Source organism: Dermatophagoides pteronyssinus, unplaced genomic scaffold, assembly GCF_027571235.1.
Source record: "Dermatophagoides pteronyssinus isolate colony J.1.1.1.1 unplaced genomic scaffold, Derpt_VIB-CSIC_2022.12 sq0006, whole genome shotgun sequence".
In the NCBI taxonomy this organism is placed as follows: Eukaryota; Metazoa; Arthropoda; class Arachnida; order Sarcoptiformes; family Pyroglyphidae; genus Dermatophagoides; species Dermatophagoides pteronyssinus.
The window spans coordinates 2,496,825-2,518,824 of record NW_027461530.1 but is presented as its reverse complement, the minus strand read 5'-3'; the positions used below and the strand labels follow the sequence as shown (position 1 = coordinate 2,518,824).

General features: G+C 28.1%; 8 protein-coding genes across 9 annotated transcripts; 5 read left to right on the top strand and 3 right to left on the bottom strand.

The window, feature by feature from the left end:
• The first annotated feature begins 167 nt into the window (after nt 1–167).
• Nucleotides 168–1,885, top strand: LOC113794015 (2-acylglycerol O-acyltransferase 2-A-like). Of its 2 annotated transcripts, XM_075820278.1 has the most exons (7): nt 168–545; nt 604–705; nt 778–922; nt 985–1,119; nt 1,200–1,336; nt 1,407–1,469; nt 1,544–1,885. In XM_075820278.1, exons 1-7 carry the CDS (start codon nt 341–343, stop codon nt 1,693–1,695), a joined length of 939 nt encoding a protein of 312 aa, XP_075676393.1. In that variant the 5' UTR covers nt 168–340; the 3' UTR covers nt 1,696–1,885. The 2 variants fall into 2 exon arrangements, with proteins under 2 accessions (XP_075676393.1, XP_027199897.2); XM_027344096.2 differs by having other exon boundaries at nt 604–922.
• Nucleotides 1,886–2,019: 134 nt separating this feature from the next.
• Nucleotides 2,020–3,749, top strand: LOC113794014 (2-acylglycerol O-acyltransferase 1-like). Its single transcript, XM_075820277.1, is given in 7 exon segments — nt 2,020–2,461; nt 2,532–2,804; nt 2,807–2,849; nt 2,923–3,057; nt 3,131–3,267; nt 3,370–3,432; nt 3,530–3,749. Coding segments are annotated over 7 exon segments (1,011 nt in total). The 5' UTR covers nt 2,020–2,253; the 3' UTR covers nt 3,682–3,749.
• Nucleotides 3,750–4,122: 373 nt separating this feature from the next.
• On the top strand, nt 4,123–5,716 carry LOC113794013 (2-acylglycerol O-acyltransferase 2-like). The gene is made up of 6 exons (XM_027344094.2): nt 4,123–4,497; nt 4,572–4,890; nt 4,965–5,099; nt 5,161–5,297; nt 5,358–5,420; nt 5,504–5,716. The coding sequence occupies exons 1-6, from the start codon at nt 4,290–4,292 to the stop codon at nt 5,653–5,655; spliced, it is 1,014 nt and encodes a 337-aa protein (XP_027199895.2). The 5' UTR covers nt 4,123–4,289; the 3' UTR covers nt 5,656–5,716.
• LOC113793967 (uncharacterized) lies at nt 5,689–9,628 on the bottom strand. Its single transcript, XM_075820272.1, has 8 exons — nt 9,427–9,628; nt 9,260–9,327; nt 8,918–9,185; nt 8,683–8,859; nt 6,286–8,614; nt 6,048–6,220; nt 5,868–5,978; nt 5,689–5,799 (listed from the first exon to the last, which is right to left on the bottom strand). Exons 1-7 carry the CDS (start codon nt 9,457–9,459, stop codon nt 5,919–5,921), a joined length of 3,108 nt encoding a protein of 1,035 aa, XP_075676387.1. The 5' UTR covers nt 9,460–9,628; the 3' UTR covers nt 5,689–5,799; nt 5,868–5,918.
• Nucleotides 9,629–11,787: 2,159 nt separating this feature from the next.
• Nucleotides 11,788–15,110, top strand: LOC113793968 (calcium/calmodulin-dependent protein kinase type 1-like). The gene is made up of 9 exons (XM_027344047.2): nt 11,788–12,717; nt 12,802–12,936; nt 13,056–13,130; nt 13,260–13,398; nt 13,463–13,594; nt 13,668–13,878; nt 13,944–13,992; nt 14,066–14,153; nt 14,218–15,110. The coding sequence occupies exons 1-9, from the start codon at nt 12,365–12,367 to the stop codon at nt 14,536–14,538; spliced, it is 1,503 nt and encodes a 500-aa protein (XP_027199848.2). The 5' UTR covers nt 11,788–12,364; the 3' UTR covers nt 14,539–15,110.
• LOC113793955 (glutamate [NMDA] receptor subunit 1-like) lies at nt 15,014–18,892 on the bottom strand. Its single transcript, XM_027344035.2, has 8 exons — nt 18,243–18,892; nt 18,109–18,178; nt 17,876–18,018; nt 16,722–17,819; nt 16,469–16,639; nt 16,308–16,350; nt 15,525–16,218; nt 15,014–15,447 (listed from the first exon to the last, which is right to left on the bottom strand). The coding sequence occupies exons 1-8, from the start codon at nt 18,673–18,675 to the stop codon at nt 15,133–15,135; spliced, it is 2,967 nt and encodes a 988-aa protein (XP_027199836.2). The 5' UTR covers nt 18,676–18,892; the 3' UTR covers nt 15,014–15,132.
• Nucleotides 18,893–18,913: 21 nt separating this feature from the next.
• RtcB (RtcB RNA ligase) lies at nt 18,914–20,713 on the top strand. The gene is made up of 2 exons (XM_027344036.2): nt 18,914–20,180; nt 20,253–20,713. Exons 1-2 carry the CDS (start codon nt 19,002–19,004, stop codon nt 20,589–20,591), a joined length of 1,518 nt encoding a protein of 505 aa, XP_027199837.2. The 5' UTR covers nt 18,914–19,001; the 3' UTR covers nt 20,592–20,713.
• On the bottom strand, nt 20,613–21,444 carry ND-13B (NADH dehydrogenase (ubiquinone) subunit ND-13B). Its single transcript, XM_027344037.2, has 4 exons — nt 21,296–21,444; nt 21,189–21,233; nt 21,000–21,116; nt 20,613–20,931 (listed from the first exon to the last, which is right to left on the bottom strand). The coding sequence occupies exons 1-4, from the start codon at nt 21,314–21,316 to the stop codon at nt 20,764–20,766; spliced, it is 351 nt and encodes a 116-aa protein (XP_027199838.1). The 5' UTR covers nt 21,317–21,444; the 3' UTR covers nt 20,613–20,763.
• Nucleotides 21,445–22,000: the final 556 nt, after the last annotated feature.

Genomic DNA, 22,000 nt, shown 5'->3' with positions numbered 1-22,000 from the left:
GAATATTTTTGTTTTGATGATTTTTAGTACAACAAAAATTGAAACACATTTATCATTTGGTACATTTCATCATAAGATATTGATAAAAATTAATGAACATTTTGTTTGTTTGTTTGTTTGAATAAATAATGATGATTATTATTCATAAATAATCAATCAATCAATCAAATTGATCATAAATATGACTAAGAAAATTTTTTGTTTTGTTTTGTTTGTGTTTTGATTCAAACATTGGGAACAAAAAAAATATTTAAGAATAAAACAACATTCAATTTTTCCTCAAAATTTTCAAAGCATCAATCTGCGAAAAACAACAAAACAAAAAAGAAATCAATCAACAATGGTATTTGGTATAAAATTTGCTCCATTTTCAATACCATTTCGACGCCGGTTACAAACATTGGCCATATTTTTATCAATGTATATTCCATTTTGTGGAATAATTTCATCAATAATATTATTTCGTTTATTATATACACAATATTATTATATAACATTATTGTATTTATTTTGGTGGATATTTGATCATGAAACACCAATACGTGGTATGTATTCATTTAAGAAAAATGTTCATTTAAAATAAATTGAATTCATCAATGACAGGTGGACGAAGAATAAATTGGTTTCGTAATTTACCAATATGGCGTTTATATGCAGAATATTTTCCCATTCGTTTGATTAAAACAGTCGATATACCATCGAATCGTAATTATATATTTGGTTTACATCCACATGGAATATTATCATTTTCACATATTACTAATTTCTTAACGGAAGGAACAAATTTTTCCAAATTATTTCCCGGTATTATACCACATTTGGTTACTATTAATATGCAATTTAAATTACCAATACAAAGGGATTTATTTTTATCAGCCGGTGCTTGTTCAGCATCCAAAGAAAGTTGGAATTATATTCTTAGGTATGTATGGTGTGTGTCTATTCAACCTCAATTTAAACTGATTAACAACTGATTTTCTTTAGAAGAAAAAAAGGAACCGGTAATGCTGTTTGTGTTGTAATAGGTGGTGCACGTGAAGTATTGGATACCATACCAAATACAATGATATTAACATTGAAAAATCGTAAAGGTTTTGCACGTGAAGCATTAGAAAATGGGTAATGTTTTCTCATTTTTTTGTTTTGGAAAAAAATAATTCACTAATTTTTTCTAATTTGTATAATCATCACACACATAGAGCATCACTTGTACCGGTTATATCGTTTGGTGAAAATGAACTTTATCAAACAATGCATCATGAAGAAATGAGTACCGGGAAAAAAATACAGGAAAAATTATATAAATTATTAACATTCACTCCTCCATTATTTTTCGGTATGTTCAATCTATTGATTGATTACTTATATCTTTTATCATTATATGTAAAATTCATTAATCTTTTAAGGTCGTGGAGTTTTTCAATATTCATTCGGTATAATGCCATATCGTAAAGAAATCTTTACAGTCGGTATGTATTACAAAAAAAAAGTAACCGGAATTTTAATTCTATTTTGCTCTGAATTCAATCAATCATTTTTTTAGTTGGTAAACCAATCAATGTAGAAAGAATATCATATCCTACCGATGCACAAATTGATGAATTACATGAAAAATATATTCAACAAGTAATCAATCTATATGATGAACATAAAAATAAATATGGTTATGGTGATATTCCAATCAAAATTAAATGAACGAAAAAAAAATTCCTCCTAACACATTCACGTGACTGAACCAAAATCATCATTCATCATTGGCCAATGTTTTTTTTTCTTTTTGAAATTATCATTTTTTCGTTGAATGTTTTTTCTTGAATGTATTATCAGACTGATACTATTTTATCTTTTAAATAAAGTGACAAATGTTGTTCTTGTTGTTTTTTTATTTTGTCGTTTGAAATAAAAAAAATATAACAGCAAAACCTTGATCATAATCAAGAAACAGAACAAAAAATCAAATTGATTATCATCATTATCAGCCATTTAATGTGATAAATTTTTTTCTGGCATTTTTGTTCTGGGTTTATAAAGTATTTTGTTCGATATTTGAAAAATGTTTCACGTTCTTTATATGTTAATGGCACATATGTTTACGAAAACATTTGGACTTGATTTTTTCGACCAAAAAAATTTTTGAACGGATTTTGCGAAATTTCAAAAGTTTTTTCTTTCCCTTCTTTGATTTAATTTAAAAAAGTTTTTCAAAAAACAAAAGCTGAACAAAAAAATCGAGAACTGAACAACAACAACAATATGGCATTTGGAATCGAATTTGCACCATTTCTTATACCATTTCGACGACGATTACAAACATTTGCCGTATTTTATTATGTAACAAATTTTCTTCTATCCGGATTGTTTGGATTATCGTTAACATTATCATTTTTCTTAACACGTTATTATTATATACCATTTTTATATCTTTGTTGGTGGATTTTTGATCATGAAACACCATTACGTGGTATGTGTATTATGTTTTCGAAAATCAATTTAAAAAAGTAAAAATTTTAATGATATGCCAAAAAAAAAAGGTGGACGAAGATGTAATTGGTATCGTCATCTGCCAATATGGAAATGGTTTGCCGAATATTTTCCCGTTCGTTTGATTAAAACAGCCGAATTACCAGCGGATAGAAATTATATTTTTGGTTTACATCCACATGGAATACTTTGTCATTCACATTTTGTTAATTTTGCAACTGAAGGAACAAATTTTTCAGAAATTTTTCCCGGTATAACACCACATTTGATTGCATTAAATTTTCAATTTCAATTACCAATACAACGTGAACAATTTATGTTGACCGTTCTAGTTCAGCATCGAAAGAAAGTTTAGAATTTATTCTTAGGTATGTAGGTCATTCTCGATCAATCTTTTTTTTTACTAATAATTGAACTAATCACCTTTACTTAATAATAAAGTAAGAAAAAAGGAACCGGTAATGCTGTAGGATTGATAATAGGTGGTGCACGTGAAGTATTGGATACCATACCGAATACAATGATATTGACATTGAAAAAACGTAAAGGTTATGCACGTGTTGCATTAACAAATGGGTAAAATATATCTAATTTTTTCTCTTTGTAAATTTAATCAAATAAAATCTGTTATCCTGAATAACACACATAGAGCATCACTTGTACCGGTTATATCGTTTGGTGAAAATGAACTTTATCAAACAATGCATCATGAAGAAATGACCATTGGTAGAAAAATACAGGAAAAACTATATAAATTATTAACATTTACTCCACCATTATTTTTCGGTATGTTTTCAATCTATTGATTGATTGATTGATTGACAGGATATGTGTTATCGTCATGGTGGTATGTGTTTTAACTTTTTTCTTTTTTCATTAACATTTAAGGTCGTGGTGTTTTTCAATATTCATTCGGTTTAATGCCATTTCGTAAAGAAGTTTTTACAGTTGGTATGTATTATTTACTATCAAATTAGCAACCGAAATTTACATTAATTTTATTTGTTTGTTTGCCTCGAATTCAACCAATCAATCAATCATTTTTTAGTTGGTAAACCAATCAATGTAGAACGAACACCGCATCCTACCGATGTACAAATCGATGAATTACATGAAAAATATATTCAACAAGTAATCAATCTATATGAGGAACATAAAAATAAATATGGTTATGGTGATATTACAATCAAAATTAAATGAACGAAAAAATAAAAAAACAAAAATTCTCAGACTCAATAAGCTCATTCATTTATCATCATTTCTTGTTTCTTCTGAAAAAATCATTTTGAAATTATCATATTTTTGTTTTTAAGGAAGATTTATTAATAATAATAATAATTTTTTATCAATAATCAATCAATCGATGAATTTTATTGACAAATATTTTTGTTGTTTTTTTTTCGTCTGAGAAAAAGTAACAAGGAAAACAAACAACCAACCAAATAGCCAACCAAATAGCGAAAATCAGGAGAGAGTGAATCAATCAATCAATCAATCAAACAAGTTGTTCAAAATCACAATTTTGTTTTAATCAGTAAAAAAAACGAACAGAAAAAAAATAACACAAAAAATCTATTTGATTATCAGCCATTTTTATTTTGATGATAAATATCATCATCAAGAGAAATTATTTTGTTTCTGGTTACATTAAATCTTTGGCAGTTTGATTTCTTGATTAAATAAATTAATTTGTTCAAAACACATTTGTAATTCATTTCACTCGGATCATTCTTTTTTTTTGTCCGGGATTTCGATTTTTGTTGAAGAAAAGAACTGAATCAACCGAAGAAAAACTGAACAACAACAATATGGCATTTGGAATCAGATTTGCACCATTTCTTATACCATTTCGACGCCGATTACAAACATTTGCCGTATTTTATTTTGTTGCAAATTTTCTTTTTACTGGAACATTAACATTGTTATTATTGTTATCTATTTTATTTACACGTTATTATTATATACCAATTTTATATCTTTGTTGGTGGATTTTTGATCATGAAACACCATTACGTGGTATGTGCATATTAAGATGATTTTTCCTTTTTACAATTGAAATTCATTCATTCATTTTTTTTGACGATAAAAAGGTGGACGAAGAAGTAATTGGTATCGTCGTTTACCGATATGGAAATGGTTTGCCGAATATTTTCCCGTTCGTTTGATTAAAACGGCCGAATTACCTGCGGAAAGAAATTATATATTCGGTATACATCCACATGGAATACTTTGTCATTCACATTTTGTTAATTTTGGTACGGAAGGAACAAATTTTTCCGAATTATTTCCCGGTATAACACCACATTTGATTGCATTGAATTTTCAATTTCAATTACCAATACAACGTGAATTATCATTAATGAATGGTGCTTGTTCACCATCCAAAGAAAGTTTAGAATTTATTCTTAGGTATGTTGGTCATTCTCGATCAATCTTTTTAAAACTCACAATTAAACTAATCTAACCTTTACTTTTTAATAAAGTAAGAAAAAAGGAACCGGTAATGCTGCAGGTCTGATAATAGGTGGTGCACGTGAAGTATTGGATACCATACCAAACACAATGATATTGACATTGAAAAAACGTAAAGGTTTTGCACGTGTTGCCTTAACAAATGGGTAAAATATTTTCAATCTTTGTAAGAAAAAAATTCACTAATTTTTTTCATCACACACACAGAGCATCACTTGTACCGGTTATATCATTTGGTGAAAATGAACTTTATCAAACAATGCATCATGAAGAAATGACTTTGGGTAGAAAAATACAGGAAAAACTTTTAAAATTATTAACATTTACTCCACCATTATTTTTCGGTATGTTCAATCGATTGATTGATTGAGATGTGTTAACTTTTTCATTTTAACACAATTTAGGTCGTGGTGTTTTTCAATATTCATTCGGTGTAATGCCATTTCGTAAAGAAGTTTTTACAGTCGGTAAGTCATCACACAAAACGTAATTCTAATAACAAACAGAAATTCAAATTAATTTTTTATTTTTTGCTCTGAATTCATTTTAGTTGGTAAACCAATCAATGTAGAACGAACACCGCATCCAACCGACGTACAAATTGATGAATTACATGAAAAATATATTCAACAAGTAATCGATCTTTATGAGGAACATAAAAATAAATATGGTTATGGTGATATTCCAATCAAAATTAAATGAATGAAGAAAAAACAAACAAACAAAAGACATGAATTGAATAAAAATTTTTTAATAAAATTTATTTAATAGATCAGAATTTTTTCCATATATGAAAAAGAAAGAAAGAAAAAAAGAGATTCATAAACAAACGCAATCATTGAAGACCTTTGGAAAAAAACAAAAAAAAAATTTAAATAAAAATTCAATGATAATTTTTAAATTTCAAAACATACTGCTACATTTTCAAGCGATTATCAATTTTATTCATGCTTTCCATATTATTATTATTTGGATGGCATACATTTTTCGACAGCCTGTTGAAAAGCATTTCGTCGTGTTTCATCCTAAAATTCCAACAACAACAAAAATTTGAATGAATTTTCAGTGAAAAAATAAAATTCCAATAAAATTACCTTAAATTTAATAACAAATATTTGATCTTCACCATTTGGATTTTCCGAAAAATCTTTACAACCCCATATAAAACTATTTATAGTTCGTTCTTTTAATCGTAAATGTTCAGTTATTTGATGATTACAAATAATTTTAAAAACATTATCACGACGCATCAATAGACGATAATTATCTGGAAAGAGAAACAAAAAAAAATATGAAATTAGTTAATTGAAATTCAAATTCAAATCAAATTACCTGTATCACGTTTTCGTAAAATTTTCATTTCACCAACACCACGTTCTTTAAATTCATTTGTTTCTTTAATATAACGATATAGTTTAGCACGTTCTTTATATATAACTTCTTCATTTTCTTCACCCGTTATATGGACATAATTTTCTGGTAACATTTTACTTTTTTCCGATACATAACTAAATGTTTCTACTTCTGATTCTGTTTCACCATCTTTATTCAATTTGATTGTATCGATTTTAGCTGTTTGAACATCACTAGTTAGACCAGAAAATAATCCTAAACCATTGGTTGCTGCCCATGGATTAGAATTTTGTTGTTGTTGTTCTTCTTCTTTTACGGCTAATAAAGTTGAATGTGTGAGATCATTCCATGATAATTCATCAACTCGACAACCAATACAACCTTTACATGGTTCTTTTTCTTCATAGCTGAAAAAATTTTTCGGTAATTTTAATGAATCAATCAATGGTAAATCTTCGGGTTTTGGTTCACGGACAAAAACAATCTGTATATCTTCATCCAAAGAATTATTGGAAGATTTTTCTATCACCGTCGTCGGTACATCTGTAGATGATATTTCTTCACTAACTGTAGCATTAGTTTGTGACGATGTTGATTTTTCAGTTTCATCATCAACATTATCAGTTAAATTTTCTTTGATAAATTGTAAAAATTCTTTCAAATCTCTTGATTTCAATGCAAATGTTTGTGGATCCGGTTTGTTATCACTAAAATCAATACATTGAAACAAAACATGTTTGGATTTTTCATCAAATTTAATATCTTTGTTGAGCCAAGTATTCAAACAAACAGTATGTACTTGATCACGACGCATTACCATACGTAATTTTTTCGTCATTTTATGTCGTAAAATTTTTAATTCACCTGTTCCACGTTCTTTATATTCAGGTGCAACAAATACATAAAGTTTTGCACGTTTCATACAATAAATTTCTAATTCATCTTCTTCACCAGTAATATGTTCATAATTCTCAGGTAAATTAACTTTTGGTAGAATTAAATCTTCACCCGAACCACTTTGATCATGTTCATGCTCATTTTCACTTTCATGTTGTTGTTGTTGTATATTGTTTGAATCTAATTTAGGTGGTGAAAACATTGTATTCTGACCTAAATTCATATTATTTGAAAATGAAAATAATCCCGAATTTTGTGCTTTTTCAGGCGTTGACGTCAACAACGATGATTGAGTGACCATAAGCTGATTTCCTAGATTATTGAATGCTGGAAATTGATTAGTTGAAATGTTACCAAATTGAAATGTTGATGAAAATGGTGTTGTTGTTGTTGTTAATGATGATTTATCAATATCTACATTAGCAATAGTATTGGCATTCGTTGATGTAATGTTTGGAAATGAAAATGAATTGGAAACTACTACATTAGCATTAGGATTCGGTACATTTAATGATGATGCATTGAATGAAAAATTTGATTGAATCGATGGAATTGTTGTGGCTGTTGTTGTTGTTATTGTTGTTATGGATGTCTTTGACGAATCTGAAGAACTGGAAGCAAATGAAAACAATGATTTAGTTGTGTTTACAGAAATTTGTGGATTATTAAGGATTTCTGTTTTTGTTGATAATGCTATAGTAGTTGGTGTTTTAAATCCAAAAGGGCCACTGGAATTAGTTTGATTAGTATTTAGATTTGTTACATTTGTATTATCATTGTTGCTTGAATTCTGCGAAAATGCAGGAAAATTAAATGAACCAAATTTAAATGTAGAATTTGTTTGACCAAACAATGACGATGTTTGTTGCTGTTGTTGTTGTTGTTGTGCGCCTATAGGTGAAGCAAATAAATTTTTAACTACATTTTGTTCTGCTGGATTTCTTGGCGATTCACATGAAACACAATTTAAAACATTATCATCATTAGTAACAGCACATATTTCACATGTCCACATATTTCCTTGTTTTGTTTTCATAAACAATTCATTCAATGGTCGTTGATCATTTGTTGTTTTCAATGATGGTAGATGATCATTTTGTTGATAATAATTTTCATCATCTTCTTCATCTTCATAATCATCATAATTATCATCATCATCATCACGATTTCCACGGTAAATATTAATAGCTTCAATTTTTTCATTTAATTCATTAAATTTTTGTTCAAATTTATCACCAAATTCATTTATAATATTTGATATTTTATCCAATTCCATTTTGAATGTTTGTTTATCTTTTTGTAATTCCATTAATATTTTATTTGAATTTTGATTCGAAATCAATGATTTATTCATTTCATTATTCTTATTCAATAATGTTGTTAATTTTTTATCCATTTCATCAAATTGTTGCTAATCAAAAAACAAAACAAAAAATAGATAAATTTTTTTAAATAGAAACAAAAATTAATTACACATACTTTTAACATTGTAATAGCTTGAGCATTATTTTGAGCTATCAATGAATTAGAATTAGCCATCTGATCTTTTATCATTTGAATTGAATTGATTATGGTTGAAAATTTTGTTTCAATTAAATTTTCAATCGCTTTGAAAATATCCGAATCTAATGTGACTGTTGTTGTTGTTGGAGAATTCTGTGAAAAGAAAAAAAAATAAGTTTTAGATTAGAGAATTGTTTCATCATCAATTTACCTGTCCAATATTTGGTCCATTTTTATTTCTTGGACTCATATTCATACGATTTGAAAATGTTTTTAATCTTGATGGTGATTGAAAGATTTGATCACCACTACCACTATCATTTAGAAAATTATTAGCCGATTCGATTGATTTTAATTCCAATGATTTTTGATAATTTTTTATAGCCAATTCATTTTCACCTAATGCTTCATTGATTTGTGATAAAAATTTATATGCTTCACTTGAATCCGGTTTCAATTCCAATAATTCATTTATATACCTTTTGTATTCAAAAATATATTTGATTAGCAAATCATTATCGATTATTTCATGAAAAATGATAATTACACTTACATTAATGCGGAACGATAATCTTTATTTTGGAAAAATAATTTAGCAATATTAAGATTTCGTAGGATTTTCTTGTTTTTTTTTTGTTTGTTTGTTTGGAGGGTGGAAAAGTTTTGAAAAACAGAAATTTAAAAACAAAGTTTCATTAGAATTGCAAAAGAAATACATACTTGATTCAAATCAGATTTATTTGTTCCGAACATTTTTCTTTTCTTATCTTTTTCTTGTTTCCAATTTCAAAAATGGTCAATTCAATAATCGTTGATGTTTTGAAAAAAATTCCTAAACAAAAACCGAAAAAAACAAACAAAATTAGAAAGTTATTCAATTGAAACAAAAATGCCGAGTAGCATGGATGGAAACACACACACACAGACATTCGAAAATAATGCCGACTTATTTTACCGGTTCGACGTATAAGTCACAATCAATTTTATTTCAAATAATTTATTTACGTTCTAAACTAGAAGCATTAATTACAGGTAAAAGGGATTTCAATGATAGACGTTTGATTGAAAGTTATGATAAAATGATGAAACCATTTGTTTTGATATTATCGTATACAGTACAGATGGATTGATTATTGTGACTATACAAATACGTAAACGCGGCTTTTTTTTTCTGGAAGCAGCACAGTTTATCAATGCGTTTTCAATTCGATCAAAATGAACGAACTGAGAATCATCTACACGAGCGACATCTACCAATCTTATTTGTTATTCAAAATTTTTTTGTCTCAAAATTACCCGGATTCTTTCTTTTTTTAATTCCGGATTTCCAAAGAATTCTATGAATAAAATAGAAAAAAAAATTCTAAATATAACAACAACATTATCAAGAATTTCAAATCAAATGAAAAACAAAATGATTTTGAAACAATAGTCGCAACAACAAACCGGGAAAAATCCCGGGTCAATTTTCCGATTTTCGGAACCCTAAAGTTCTGTTTTCTCGGGTAATCCCAAATACCGACAAATTTACGCAACCAATTTCAAACCGCTGTATATGCGGTATTGTAAAGAAAATGTCAAAACAAAAAAAAAAATTTTCGAAAAAAAAAACAGCAACAACCGATCCGAAAAACTGCTGGAGAAATACAAAAAGGTGACTCCTACTCAAATCATCATTTTTATATATAGAAAAGTTTAATGAAAAATTTTGGAACAACCACCAGCAGCCAGAAACTTTCTAATTTTGCTTTTTTGGCTGATGTTTTTGTTATACGGGTATTAAAAGAAAAAATTCTTCCGTGGATGCATTACGGGCGCCAACCAAGAAGAAATCTACAGAATCATCGTCATATAGAATTCTAAATACGTGAATGAAAGAAGGAAGAAAGATTGGCGCGTTCGGTCCTATATTTGGAACTCATCTTTTTCAGTGTTTCAGTGTGTTTGTTCGACTGTGTGTGTGTTTCTCGATCCATTTCAAGGTGCCTAAAAAAAAGTTGTTTTTTTTTCGGGCAATTTCGGGATGTTCACCAGCCACAACATTCGAAAAAAAACGGCCACTATACTGATGATGATGACCACCACCATTGAATTGCCGCATTGAAAATCATCATCATTTGTTTAGGTTGTTGTTGTTGTTGTTATCTTTTTTTTATCGTTGTTTGTTTCTGTTTGTCATAACCATAATTAGTTTTTTTTTCTTCTTCTTCTCTCGATCAATTTGATTTTCACTCGGTTGATGTAAGTTGCTCATTTAATTAGATTTTTTGTTTTCTATTTCTAATTATGATTTTTCTTTTTCTTTTTTTCTTGTTGTGGGATCCACCAGCCAAAAACCAAAAATCTTCATCGATGACCGATATTGATAGTGGAAAATTTTTGTTCTTTTTCATTTTCTTTTTGGTGCTCTCATTTGACTTCCCTTCAAACGAATTTAAAAGTAAACAAAAAACTTTGTTCAATGTTGTGATAATTTATTTTCTTTTTTCTTTTTTTTGACATAAACACAGATTATTATATAAACAAACGTTCGAATTTGAATTCGAATGTTAAGAAGAAGAAGAAGAAGAAGCATTCGAAATCCAAATTTGGAATTGTGAATATTCTCGATTTTTACATCATCGATTTTTTTTTTGTTTTTATAAACAAAAACAAAAACAAACGACATTCATCCGGTGCATAATGATGGTGTTTGAATTGTGTTTTTTCTTTTTTCTCGATGTGATATAATAATTTCAAAGTCTTCGAATGTTGTTGATCAAATGATGATTATCAAAAATCAGATTTTTTGGACATTTTTTTTTTTTTTTGATTGTACATCAACAAAACAACAACAACAGCAACATTAATGAATCATGGAAATGACGTAAATACTCATTATTATCATCATCATTATCATCAAAAATATTGATTGTAAATGTTCTTTTTTTTGTTTCTGTCATCATCATCATCATCGTTGATCATCATTAAAATTTTCATTATATAAAAAAATTGATGTGTTCACACAACAGCATCCATTATCATCAACAAAAACTCAAAATTGGATTCGATTTTCCAATGATAAGACATAAAAAAAACACAAATGATGATGAAGAAGAAAATATCAATATCATCAACAACTTTTAACAAATATCATTTCCAATTTCATTCATTAATTTTTCTGCCAAACAACAAAAAAAATAATTTATATCAATCGATCGATTGATTGATTGATTGATTTTTGGTGTTTAGAATTCAACTACCATAACCACCACCACCATTATTATCATCATTATTATTTAGATTTGTAAATCTGTGATTTGAATTTGTTAATTTTTTTTTCTTGTTTCATTTTTTGTTCGACGTCATCATCATTCGAATTTGTGCATCGATAGACAAAACAAAACAACAAAAATCGTCGTCGATTTTAATCCCTCCTCTTCCGTTGTTCAGCCAAACAAACAACAAACAACAAAAAAAAATGCCATAAACATTCGAAATTTGTATTTTGATCAACGATCATCAATCATTGATCATCGATTACCACCACCAAAATTAACACTTCTACCACACCCACACGCTTATTGATACAGTTTCTTTCTCGTTGATTTTCGTTAAAACTTTTTAAGAAAAGAATTTTTATTTAAACAAAACAAAACAGAAAATATATCAATCGAAAATGCCATTATTCGGTAAAGTTAAAGATCATCATCATAATCAACAACAACAACAGCAGCAACAATCGTCATCTTCATCAACAACAACAACAACAAAAGCATCCACAATGAATACAAAGGTTAATGAGAATAATAATAATAATAGCAATAATAATAATAATGATAAAAACAAAAACAACAACAACAACAACAACAAAAATTCACACAATACAAATGACCAACAACAACAACAACAACAACAGAAAAAAACATCGACAACAACAACAACAACAACAACAACATCAATGATTGGTGGTAAAACAAATCCAATGCCAAAAGTTGAAGATAAATATGAAATAAAAGATTTACTTGGAACGTAAGTAAATTCCTTATTTGATTGTTTGAAATATGATTCTTTAAGAATTTCATTTTGTTTTTTTCCAAACAACAAAAAAAAAAGTGGTGCTTTTTCCCAAGTATATCTTGCACAAAATCATAATGATCCATTACAAATGGTTGCTATAAAATGTATTGATAAAAAAGCCTTAAAAGGCAAAGAAGATTCATTGGATAATGAAATTAAAGTTTTAAGAAAGTAATGTGATGATTTTGATTACGAAATCTAAGGAAAAAAATTATTAATGAATTTTCTCTTTCTCTTTGTTTTTTTATGTGCTCACCATTGAAATCATCATCATTCGTTTAAAAAAAAAGATTAAAACATAAAAATATTGTTCAATTAGTTGAAACATTTGAAGATCGTAATAAAGTTTATTTAGTTATGGAATTGTATGTATTATTATCATTATGTAACATTGTTGATAAAGGTCATTGATTTTTTGATAAATTTTTTTCGTTTGTTTTCATATCACGTCCGGGAAATACCATTATTATCGATATAATCGATACTATCGATAGAGTGACCGGTGGTGAATTATTCGATAGAATTGTTGAAAAAGGAAGCTATACGGAAAAAGATGCTAGCCTTTTAATTAAACAAATATTAGAAGCTGTTGATTATATGCATTCACAAGGTGTCGTACATAGAGATCTTAAGGTTTGTTTTTTTGTTTTTTTTAATTAATCAAAATCATATTTCTAATTATTATTATTATAATTAGCCAGAAAATCTTCTTTATTATAGCCAATCAGAAGATTCAAAAATAATGATCAGTGATTTTGGTCTTTCAAAAATGGAAGAATCTGGTGTTATGGCAACAGCCTGTGGTACACCGGGTTATGTTGCTCCAGAGGTATATTTTTATAAACAAGACTTTTTTAATTAACTTTTTTTTTTATTTTTGGTTAATTTTCAAATCAAAAAAGGTGCTAGCACAAAAACCATATGGAAAATCGGTGGATGTATGGAGTATAGGTGTAATAGCATATATATTACTTTGTGGTTATCCACCATTCTATGATGAAAATGATGCAAATCTATTTGCACAAATATTAAAAGGAGATTTTGAATTTGATAGCCCATATTGGGATGATATATCCGATTCGGCCAAAGATTTTATTCGTCATCTTATATGTGGTATGTTTTTTTTGTTTTGTTTGATTGAAAAATTTTAACAAAATTTTAATTTTTATTCATCAAAGTTGATGTTAGTAAACGATACACATGTAAAGATGCATTATTACATCCATGGTATTTATAATTCTGAATTTTTTTTTCAAAATTTTTTAAAATGATAATTTTTTCCTCTTTTTTTTTGGTAAAGGATCTCTGGAAACACTGCTAGTGAGATTAATATACATAGTTCTGTTAGTGAACAATTGAAGAAAAATTTTGCTAAAACTAAATGGAAAGTAAGTTTTTTCAATTTGAAATCAATTTTTCACTAAAAAATCCATTTTCATTTTAAAATTCTAGCAAGCATATAATGCAACAGCCGTAATTAGACAGATGCGTAAATTAGCAATGTGTAATAATTCATCAACAACAATTACAATGACAACACCATCATCATCCACATCATCAATGATTAACCATAACTCCAATACTTCCAATATAACGCACCATGATCATGATCATCATCCACATCATCATCATCATCATCATCATCATAATCATCAACATAGCCATCATTATGATGAAGATGATGATGATGAAGAAGAATCGAATAAATTGTTCTCTAATACTGGTGATACTATGAATATTAATAAAGATAAACAACAACATGATAAAGATTAATATTCTTATGATTCTACTTAAAAAAAAATTGATCAGTTTTTTTTTGTTTTTCTTCTGTTCATATCTTTGTTCACACTATTTTTCTTCAATTGAAAAGTTCTAAGTTTTTTTTCTGTTTGTTTGTTTTGTTCATTTCATCAATTTTGGTTCTCAACAAGCTGATTTTACTTCAGAAAAATGTTTCAAAAAAGAAAACAGCAAACAAAACATTTTGAACATTTCCGGCCAATTTTCTTTTCATTTTTTTTTGCTTCAAAATAATGGTTTTCAAATGATGATGATGATGGGTAAAAAACATTCCTTTCACATTATTCGTTCAATATTTTGTTTTCTATGTTTGTTTGTTTGTTTGTAGGCAAAAAAAACAAATCAAAGTTGTTGTTTTATGTTTTTTTTTGTTAATCGAAAATAATTTGATGTCAATGATGATGATTGTGAAACATCAATGCTTATTATCATTATAATTTGTTGATTTTTTTTCTGTTTTTTTGTTCGTTCAAAATACTCAAAATTTATTACTCTAAATTATTATTTTCCAAAACAATAAAATTTGACAAAAAAACAACTTCAAATTACACAATTTTTTTTTTTTGTTTAATAATAACCAAGAAATTTTCTTTGTTTAAATTCATAAATTTTTTGCTGTGCAGTTCGTTGTTGTTTATTTGTTAAGATTGTTGCTGTTGTTGTTGTTGTTGTTGCCGTTGTTGATGTTGGTCGTTCCAATAAATATGGTACTGATCGCTGTGGTGGGGGTGGTGGTGGTGGTATCATAAATGATTGATAACCAAATTGATTATCATTTTTATCATAAATTTCAATATTTTTTCGGGTTTTTATTGTTTTTGTTGTTGTTGTTGTCATTGATGGTTGTGTGGATGATTTCATCATATATTTTGAATGATTTCTCTGATTTTTTAAAGGTAAAAATATTTTTTTAGTTAGTTACGATTCACAAAAAATCAATCAAATCAAATCATCATTACCTTTACTTTAACTAACCAACGTATAGCCATTTTTTTAGCAATCGATAAACGATGTAATTTTCTTGCTTTACGTTTTTTATAAATTATTTCAATTATAATTAAACCAAATGATGTTATAACACCAGAAAATACTAGAATAAAAACACCTGCCATATTTTTCATACCCAATGTATATGGAAAATGTTCAACTTTACTTTCACAATCTTTATCATTGGATATAATCCATTTATTATCCAATGATTCCATAAAACCACTTTCATGCATACGTAATAATGCTAATGTAACTTCATCAGTCCAGAAACTATTTTTCTGTAAACCAATACAATAACCAGAACGGCCAAATAATTCACCCGATAATACAAAATCACAATCTTGTGATGTTTCATATTCTAACCGAGGGGAATCCCAAATAAATGCATCTAATTCACCTTTTTTAATTGCTTCAATTGCTTCTTCTGGACTATTACGATTTGTTTCTTCCATTGTACGATATGCATTGAATAAATGAACTTGGCTACGAAAAAACATTTCCACTGCACTTCCTTTTACTGTTGCAAATGTAAAACTTTCGGTTGGATTACGTAACCGGGAATCTTCAATACCGGATAATGTATGATCATCTCTTGGATTTAGAACCAAAAATGCAGCTAAATTAGCCGTATATGATGCAACAACAATCATAGCAAATCCAGCCCTATTTTTTTTGTTTTAATTAATTCAAAATTAAACATTCCATTCGGGTTAATAACAAAACAAAACAAAACCAAAAAAAAAGTAACATACCAAACCATACCAAGAACTCTTGCACTAAAACTTCTTGGTGTTCCTATATTCAGAATGAATTAATTAAAAAAAAAATAAATTACATATGATATGTTAATTAGAATCAAATTACAACCAAAAAAAAACTACAAAGTACAAAAAAAAAAACAGTAAACACATACTTTCACCAATTCCACTATTCAATAATACACCCCATGAAAACCAAATAGCACTGGATAAATTTAATGATGGTTCATCCGATAATGATACATTATTTATTTTATAATTTCCTAATGGACTAAATAAATCTAATAAATATAATGCCAATGCAACAATATGAACGGATACTAAAACTATTTTGTCCGATGAATAGAGAAAAGAAAATCATATAGTCAGTGTTAATCAAGAATCAAATCAATCCATTATCCAACTTACCTAACAACCATAATGTATTCTGAAATGGTTGTAAAAATGATGCTAATGTTGCTTTACGTGGTTGTCTTTTTTGTAATATTGTTATACCTTCATATTTGAATGGTTTTGAAAATGATATTACTTGACTACGTTCAGGATTTGCTGTTAATGGTGCAACAACCATATCAATACGACGATTAACTAATTCACCAACTAATCCGGTCCATATACGTGGACCAGATTCATCAACAAAATTCAAATTACCATATTGACCATCCGCTACTAATTCCAAATCAAATGAAAAATTTAAACGATTCGATAATTCTTTCATTAGATCAACACAATAACCTTGACAACAATAATTATCATAATGATCAATAGTTTGATTAAATTTTGGACAAAAAATTTGATTTTTTTGACATTCATTACTATCGGATTGTATTGCCCAAACGAATGGTTTTTCCGGCAAAGTACCAATTTTCAAATGTTTTGGTACAAAAAAACCTAATGGTTTTTGTATGTCACCACCACTCCAACGAATCATATGTAATAATAATGATAATTTCATACGCATTTGATTTGAATCGAATGAATATTTTCCAACAATAATTTCATTATTATCATTTATATTCAGAATTTCATATTCTGAATATAAACGATCACCATATGAATCAAATTGTATACGTTTACTACGTCCATTTAATGTTTGTTTTTTTAAATAATCATAAAATAATTGTCCAGTTTGCCATTTATTTGATGATGTTAAACGACAATTTGTCGGTGGTACAGTAATATTATGACGATAATACATATCCAACAGGGCATTGGTTAGTATATTAATACTATCTTCAATCATTAATTGTTCATCAGATGATTCTAAACGTAATGATAGGATACCATCAAAACGATTCGATGCTTTGGATGCCTGCTCGGATACGATCCAAACATAACCGGATTGATCCATTCCTTGTTTTCGTATTTCATCGAATATTATTTCAGCATCATCAGCATTGGCATATAATAATAGTACACGACAATAATAATTATTACGAACATTTTTTAAATCATGGCCAATGTTTAACATTCCTGTTTCATATTCAATTATTGATTCAATTTTAACTGAAATAAGAGGAAATGTTTAGTTAGTGAATTGATAATGAACGAACTAAGCTTACTATGGCTGATATCGGCCAAATTTTGAAAACGATTCAATGTAGCACGACCATCACTATCCGAACTATGTATGATGACAACATTTTTATAATCCAAATACAGTAGCATCTGTATCCAAACATCAGCTTGATGTGAAAATGGTGGACTGTAAATATGCAAAAAATAAGATGAAAGAAAATTTTTTAAAAACTTTAAAATCACTAAATGAAAAAAAACAACAACGAATAAAACATACAGTGTTCGTAGAAAGAATGGATGTAAATTTTTATTCGAAAGGCTACTATCTCGATTCGATATACCAATCACTGAATGATAAACAGAATTTTCATTATTTTAAAAACAAAAATTGATTAAATCCAAAATACAAACCAGGTATATTATAAAAACCACATGTAAACGAAACAGATGTTGGTGATTGTTTACCAAATTTTGGATGTGATACAATAACAGCATAAACTTCGGATAATATTAATTTATCACAAACATCTCTTGCAGTATGTATTGGATTTTGTGACATTTCAAATGCTTTTGGTCGTAATTGTAGACCATCCGGTAATGATTTATTACTTACATTTTCAATATCATTTATAAATGCATCAATATGTTTCGATTCACTCAATATTGCACCAATATTAAATATTTTTGGATTATTTAATAGATTATATTGTTGTTTGATTTGATCATTGTTTTGATTTGTTGATAATAATGTTCGATCATTTATTGATTGATCGATGAACTGCAATACAACCAAATAATCTATTAAAATAAAAGGAAATACTAATAGAATTCTTGATGAAATCATTTTTGATTTATTCTTTGTTTTTCAACATTTTTTTCTGATTATTAATAATGAAGATTTTTGTCCGAAAAATGATGCCCAAGAAAGGATGCTAAAAAAATGACAACAAAAATTCCTAAGAAACCTGCGCATTATCCCAATTCTTGGACCAAGATTCCAATGAACAAATTCAATTCGCGCGACCAATTTTTTTTCCTTCACTTAATAAATTGACTATTTCGATATGATCATGATCATTTAGATTGAAATAGAAAAGCATGTGTTATTTTTTTGAAAAAAATTGCGTTTGATTAATTTGTTAAATCTACATATTTATGAATGAATGAAAAATGAGTCGAACATTTGAAGAAGAATTAGAATTTCTGGTAAGAAATGATTCCAATAGTTGGACTATTAAAAAAGGATTTGTTCCTGGTATGAGAGTGGAAGGTGTTTTCTATGTCAATGATCATCTGGAAAAACTTATGTTTGAAGAATTACGAACATCATGTAGTGTTGGTGGTTTTGGTGGATTTTTACCTGGTGTTAAACAAATTGCCAATGTTACTTCATTACCCGGTATTATTGGTAAATCGATTGGTTTGCCTGACATACATTCGGGTTATGGTTTTGCTATCGGTAATATGGCTGCATTCGATATGAATGATCCTGAAGCTATTGTATCACCTGGTGGTGTTGGTTTCGATATTAATTGTGGTGTTCGATTATTACGTACGAATTTATTTGAAAAAGATGTACAACCTGTTAAAGAAGAATTAGCACAATCATTATTCGATCATATACCGGTTGGTGTTGGTTCAAAAGGTATTATACCAATGAATGCAAAAGATTTGGAAGAAGCATTAGAAATGGGTGTTGATTGGTCATTACGTGAAGGTTATGCATGGGCTGAAGATAAAGAACATTGTGAAGAATATGGCCGTATGTTGAATGCTGATCCAAGTAAAGTATCGATGAAAGCAAAAAAACGTGGTTTACCACAACTTGGTACATTAGGTGCCGGTAATCATTATGCTGAAATTCAAGTTGTTGATGAAATTTTTGATAAATATAATGCCGGTAAAATGGGTATCGAATCAATCGGGCAGATTTGTATAATGATTCATAGTGGTAGTCGTGGTTTTGGTCATCAAGTTGCAACCGATGCATTATTGGAAATGGAAAAAGCAATGAAACGTGATAAAATTCAGGTGAATGATAGACAATTAGCTTGTGCCCGAATAAATTCTATCGAAGGACAAAATTATCTAAAAGCAATGGCTGCCGCTGCTAATTTTGCTTGGGTTAATCGTAGTAGTATGACATTTCTAACACGACAAGCATTTGCAAAAACATTTCATTCAACACCGGATGATTTAGATATGCATCTTATATATGATGTATCACATAATATTGCTAAAGTTGAACAACATTTAATCGATGATAAACCAAAAACATTACTTGTTCATCGTAAAGGTTCAACAAGAGCATTTCCACCACATCATCCATTGATTCCGGTTGATTATCAGGTAAAAATTCTATTTATTTTAAATTGAAATCCTTTTTCATAATTTTTTTTCCACAACCTAAAAAATGGATAGATCACTGGACAACCTGTATTAATTGGTGGTACAATGGGAACATGTAGCTATGTATTAACCGGTACGGAAACTGGTATGCATGAAACATTCGGTACAACATGTCATGGTGCTGGTCGTGCATTATCACGTGCAAAATCACGTCGTAATCTTGATTATCAAGTTGTATTAGATGATTTAGCTGCAAAAGGTATATCGATACGTGTTGCATCACCAAAATTGGTAATGGAAGAAGCACCTGAATCATATAAAAATGTAACCGATGTTGTTGATACTTGTCATGCGGCTGGTATTAGTAAAAAATGTATCAAATTACGACCAATTGCTGTTATAAAAGGATAAATTTTTTTTTCTTCTAATTAATTATTTTTGTTTATTATTAATTTCAATTTTTATTTATAATCATCATCATCATTATAATTCTGGAGAAAAACAAATAAAAATTGAATACAAATATTACATAACGACGACTATTATTCAATGAATTCTATAGAGGGAGAAAATGATTCGAAAATTAAACAGGCCATTTCCATTGATTAGCTGGTGGTTGTTTGGTCATCGGTTCCCATGGTTTTTCCAATAAAAATCTTCTAGCTAATGATAATTCATTTTTAGCTTGTACTAATAATTCTTCACATTGGCCACATTTAATATTTTGTTCAATATGTGATGGATCATTTTCCTTATTAGTGGGGAAAAAGGAGAAATTCAAAAAAATCATTAAGATTTGGAATTAATTAATTTAATTACATTTTGAACAATTGTTAATCGTTGATTAACGGTAGCCATTGTATAACGTTTATATGCTGCTGTATCGGGCATTTCATTCAAAATTTTCAAGGTATTTTTGTAACATGTGATTAATTCCTGAAAAGAAATTTTAATTTAGAAAAAATAAAGATTAATTTGAACAAAAACAAACGAAAAAAGGTCACATACTTCTCTTGGATTTTTTAAAACTTTCAAACCCGTTAGTCGAGTAGTCTAAAATATTAAGAAAATTTTAGAAAATTTTAGAAAAATTATCAATTCTACTAAATAATCACCTTTTTAATCAGATTAGCCATTGTTTTTTCTTCTGGATGAATTTAAATTCAAAACAAAACTGCAAAAAAAAATCCGAAAATTCAGCTGAAAAACAAAAACAGAATTTTCATTAACATTGACTCGATAATATCGTGTACCCGACAAGAGATGGCGTGCATCTCAATAATTTTTTTAAAAAATATAAAAAATTCAAATTCTGAAAAAACTTTTAAAATTTACGAAAAAATAAAATTAAAATTTTTCAAATATAATTTATTCAAATTTTCTTTATAATTATTATTATCAATATTAGTTTATATTATATAATATATGAATATGAATTTGAATATGATGCAGATGATGATGATGATAAAATGTGTGTGTGTGGATTACAATCAATAATCTTCAATCAATGATAAAGGGTTAAATTTTAAATTTTTTTTTTGTTTCTTTTTTAAAATCAATCAATCAATCAATTCAAACACACGCTCATTGATCTTCATCGATTCTTGGGAGAGGAAAAAAAATATAAATTCTGTAAGGTTATTATCGGTGAATAGAAGGAAGGAAAAAACAATATGAATAAAACGAATAAATCCTTCGTTAGAAGATGGATAAAATGGAAAGATTCATACACACAAAAAAACGATCCAGGAGAGGGAAGAACAGAAAAAGAAAAGAAATAATAAAAAACTGAACAGGCAAAAAAAAACAGAAACAGAAAA

What these genes read in the sequence shown, in the direction of transcription:
- LOC113793968 (XM_027344047.2), top strand. Translation starts at nt 12,365, where the DNA reads ATGCCATTATTCGGTAAAGTTAAAGATCATCATCATAATCAACAACAA. An exon ending in ATAAAAGATTTACTTGGAAC is followed by an intron (nt 12,718 to 12,801) that starts GTAAGTAAATTC and finishes CAAAAAAAAAAG; the next exon opens with TGGTGCTTTTTCCCAAGTAT. An exon ending in TCGTACATAGAGATCTTAAG is followed by an intron (nt 13,399 to 13,462) that starts GTTTGTTTTTTT and finishes TATTATAATTAG; the next exon opens with CCAGAAAATCTTCTTTATTA.
- LOC113794015 (XM_027344096.2), top strand. Translation starts at nt 341, where the DNA reads ATGGTATTTGGTATAAAATTTGCTCCATTTTCAATACCATTTCGACGC. An exon ending in AGTTGGAATTATATTCTTAG is followed by an intron (nt 923 to 984) that starts GTATGTATGGTG and finishes GATTTTCTTTAG; the next exon opens with AAGAAAAAAAGGAACCGGTA. An exon ending in TAAAGAAATCTTTACAGTCG is followed by an intron (nt 1,470 to 1,543) that starts GTATGTATTACA and finishes TCATTTTTTTAG; the next exon opens with TTGGTAAACCAATCAATGTA.
- LOC113794013 (XM_027344094.2), top strand. Translation starts at nt 4,290, where the DNA reads ATGGCATTTGGAATCAGATTTGCACCATTTCTTATACCATTTCGACGC. An exon ending in TCATGAAACACCATTACGTG is followed by an intron (nt 4,498 to 4,571) that starts GTATGTGCATAT and finishes GACGATAAAAAG; the next exon opens with GTGGACGAAGAAGTAATTGG. An exon ending in AGTTTAGAATTTATTCTTAG is followed by an intron (nt 4,891 to 4,964) that starts GTATGTTGGTCA and finishes TTTTTAATAAAG; the next exon opens with TAAGAAAAAAGGAACCGGTA.
- LOC113793967 (XM_075820272.1), bottom strand. Translation starts at nt 9,459, where the DNA reads ATGTTCGGAACAAATAAATCTGATTTGAATCAA. An exon ending in ATAAATCTGATTTGAATCAA is followed by an intron (nt 9,328 to 9,426) that starts GTATGTATTTCT and finishes AAAAAAAACAAG; the next exon opens with AAAATCCTACGAAATCTTAA. An exon ending in TATTTGTTATTAAATTTAAG is followed by an intron (nt 5,979 to 6,047) that starts GTAATTTTATTG and finishes TTGGAATTTTAG; the next exon opens with GATGAAACACGACGAAATGC.
- RtcB (XM_027344036.2), top strand. Translation starts at nt 19,002, where the DNA reads ATGAGTCGAACATTTGAAGAAGAATTAGAATTTCTGGTAAGAAATGAT. An exon ending in TGATTCCGGTTGATTATCAG is followed by an intron (nt 20,181 to 20,252) that starts GTAAAAATTCTA and finishes AAAAATGGATAG; the next exon opens with ATCACTGGACAACCTGTATT.
- LOC113793955 (XM_027344035.2), bottom strand. Translation starts at nt 18,675, where the DNA reads ATGATTTCATCAAGAATTCTATTAGTATTTCCTTTTATTTTAATAGAT. An exon ending in GAATACATTATGGTTGTTAG is followed by an intron (nt 16,640 to 16,721) that starts GTAAGTTGGATA and finishes CGGACAAAATAG; the next exon opens with TTTTAGTATCCGTTCATATT. An exon ending in GTTGGTTAGTTAAAGTAAAG is followed by an intron (nt 15,448 to 15,524) that starts GTAATGATGATT and finishes TTAAAAAATCAG; the next exon opens with AGAAATCATTCAAAATATAT.
- ND-13B (XM_027344037.2), bottom strand. Translation starts at nt 21,316, where the DNA reads ATGGCTAATCTGATTAAAAAG. An exon ending in TGGCTAATCTGATTAAAAAG is followed by an intron (nt 21,234 to 21,295) that starts GTGATTATTTAG and finishes TTAATATTTTAG; the next exon opens with ACTACTCGACTAACGGGTTT. An exon ending in TTTTAAAAAATCCAAGAGAA is followed by an intron (nt 21,117 to 21,188) that starts GTATGTGACCTT and finishes ATTTCTTTTCAG; the next exon opens with GAATTAATCACATGTTACAA.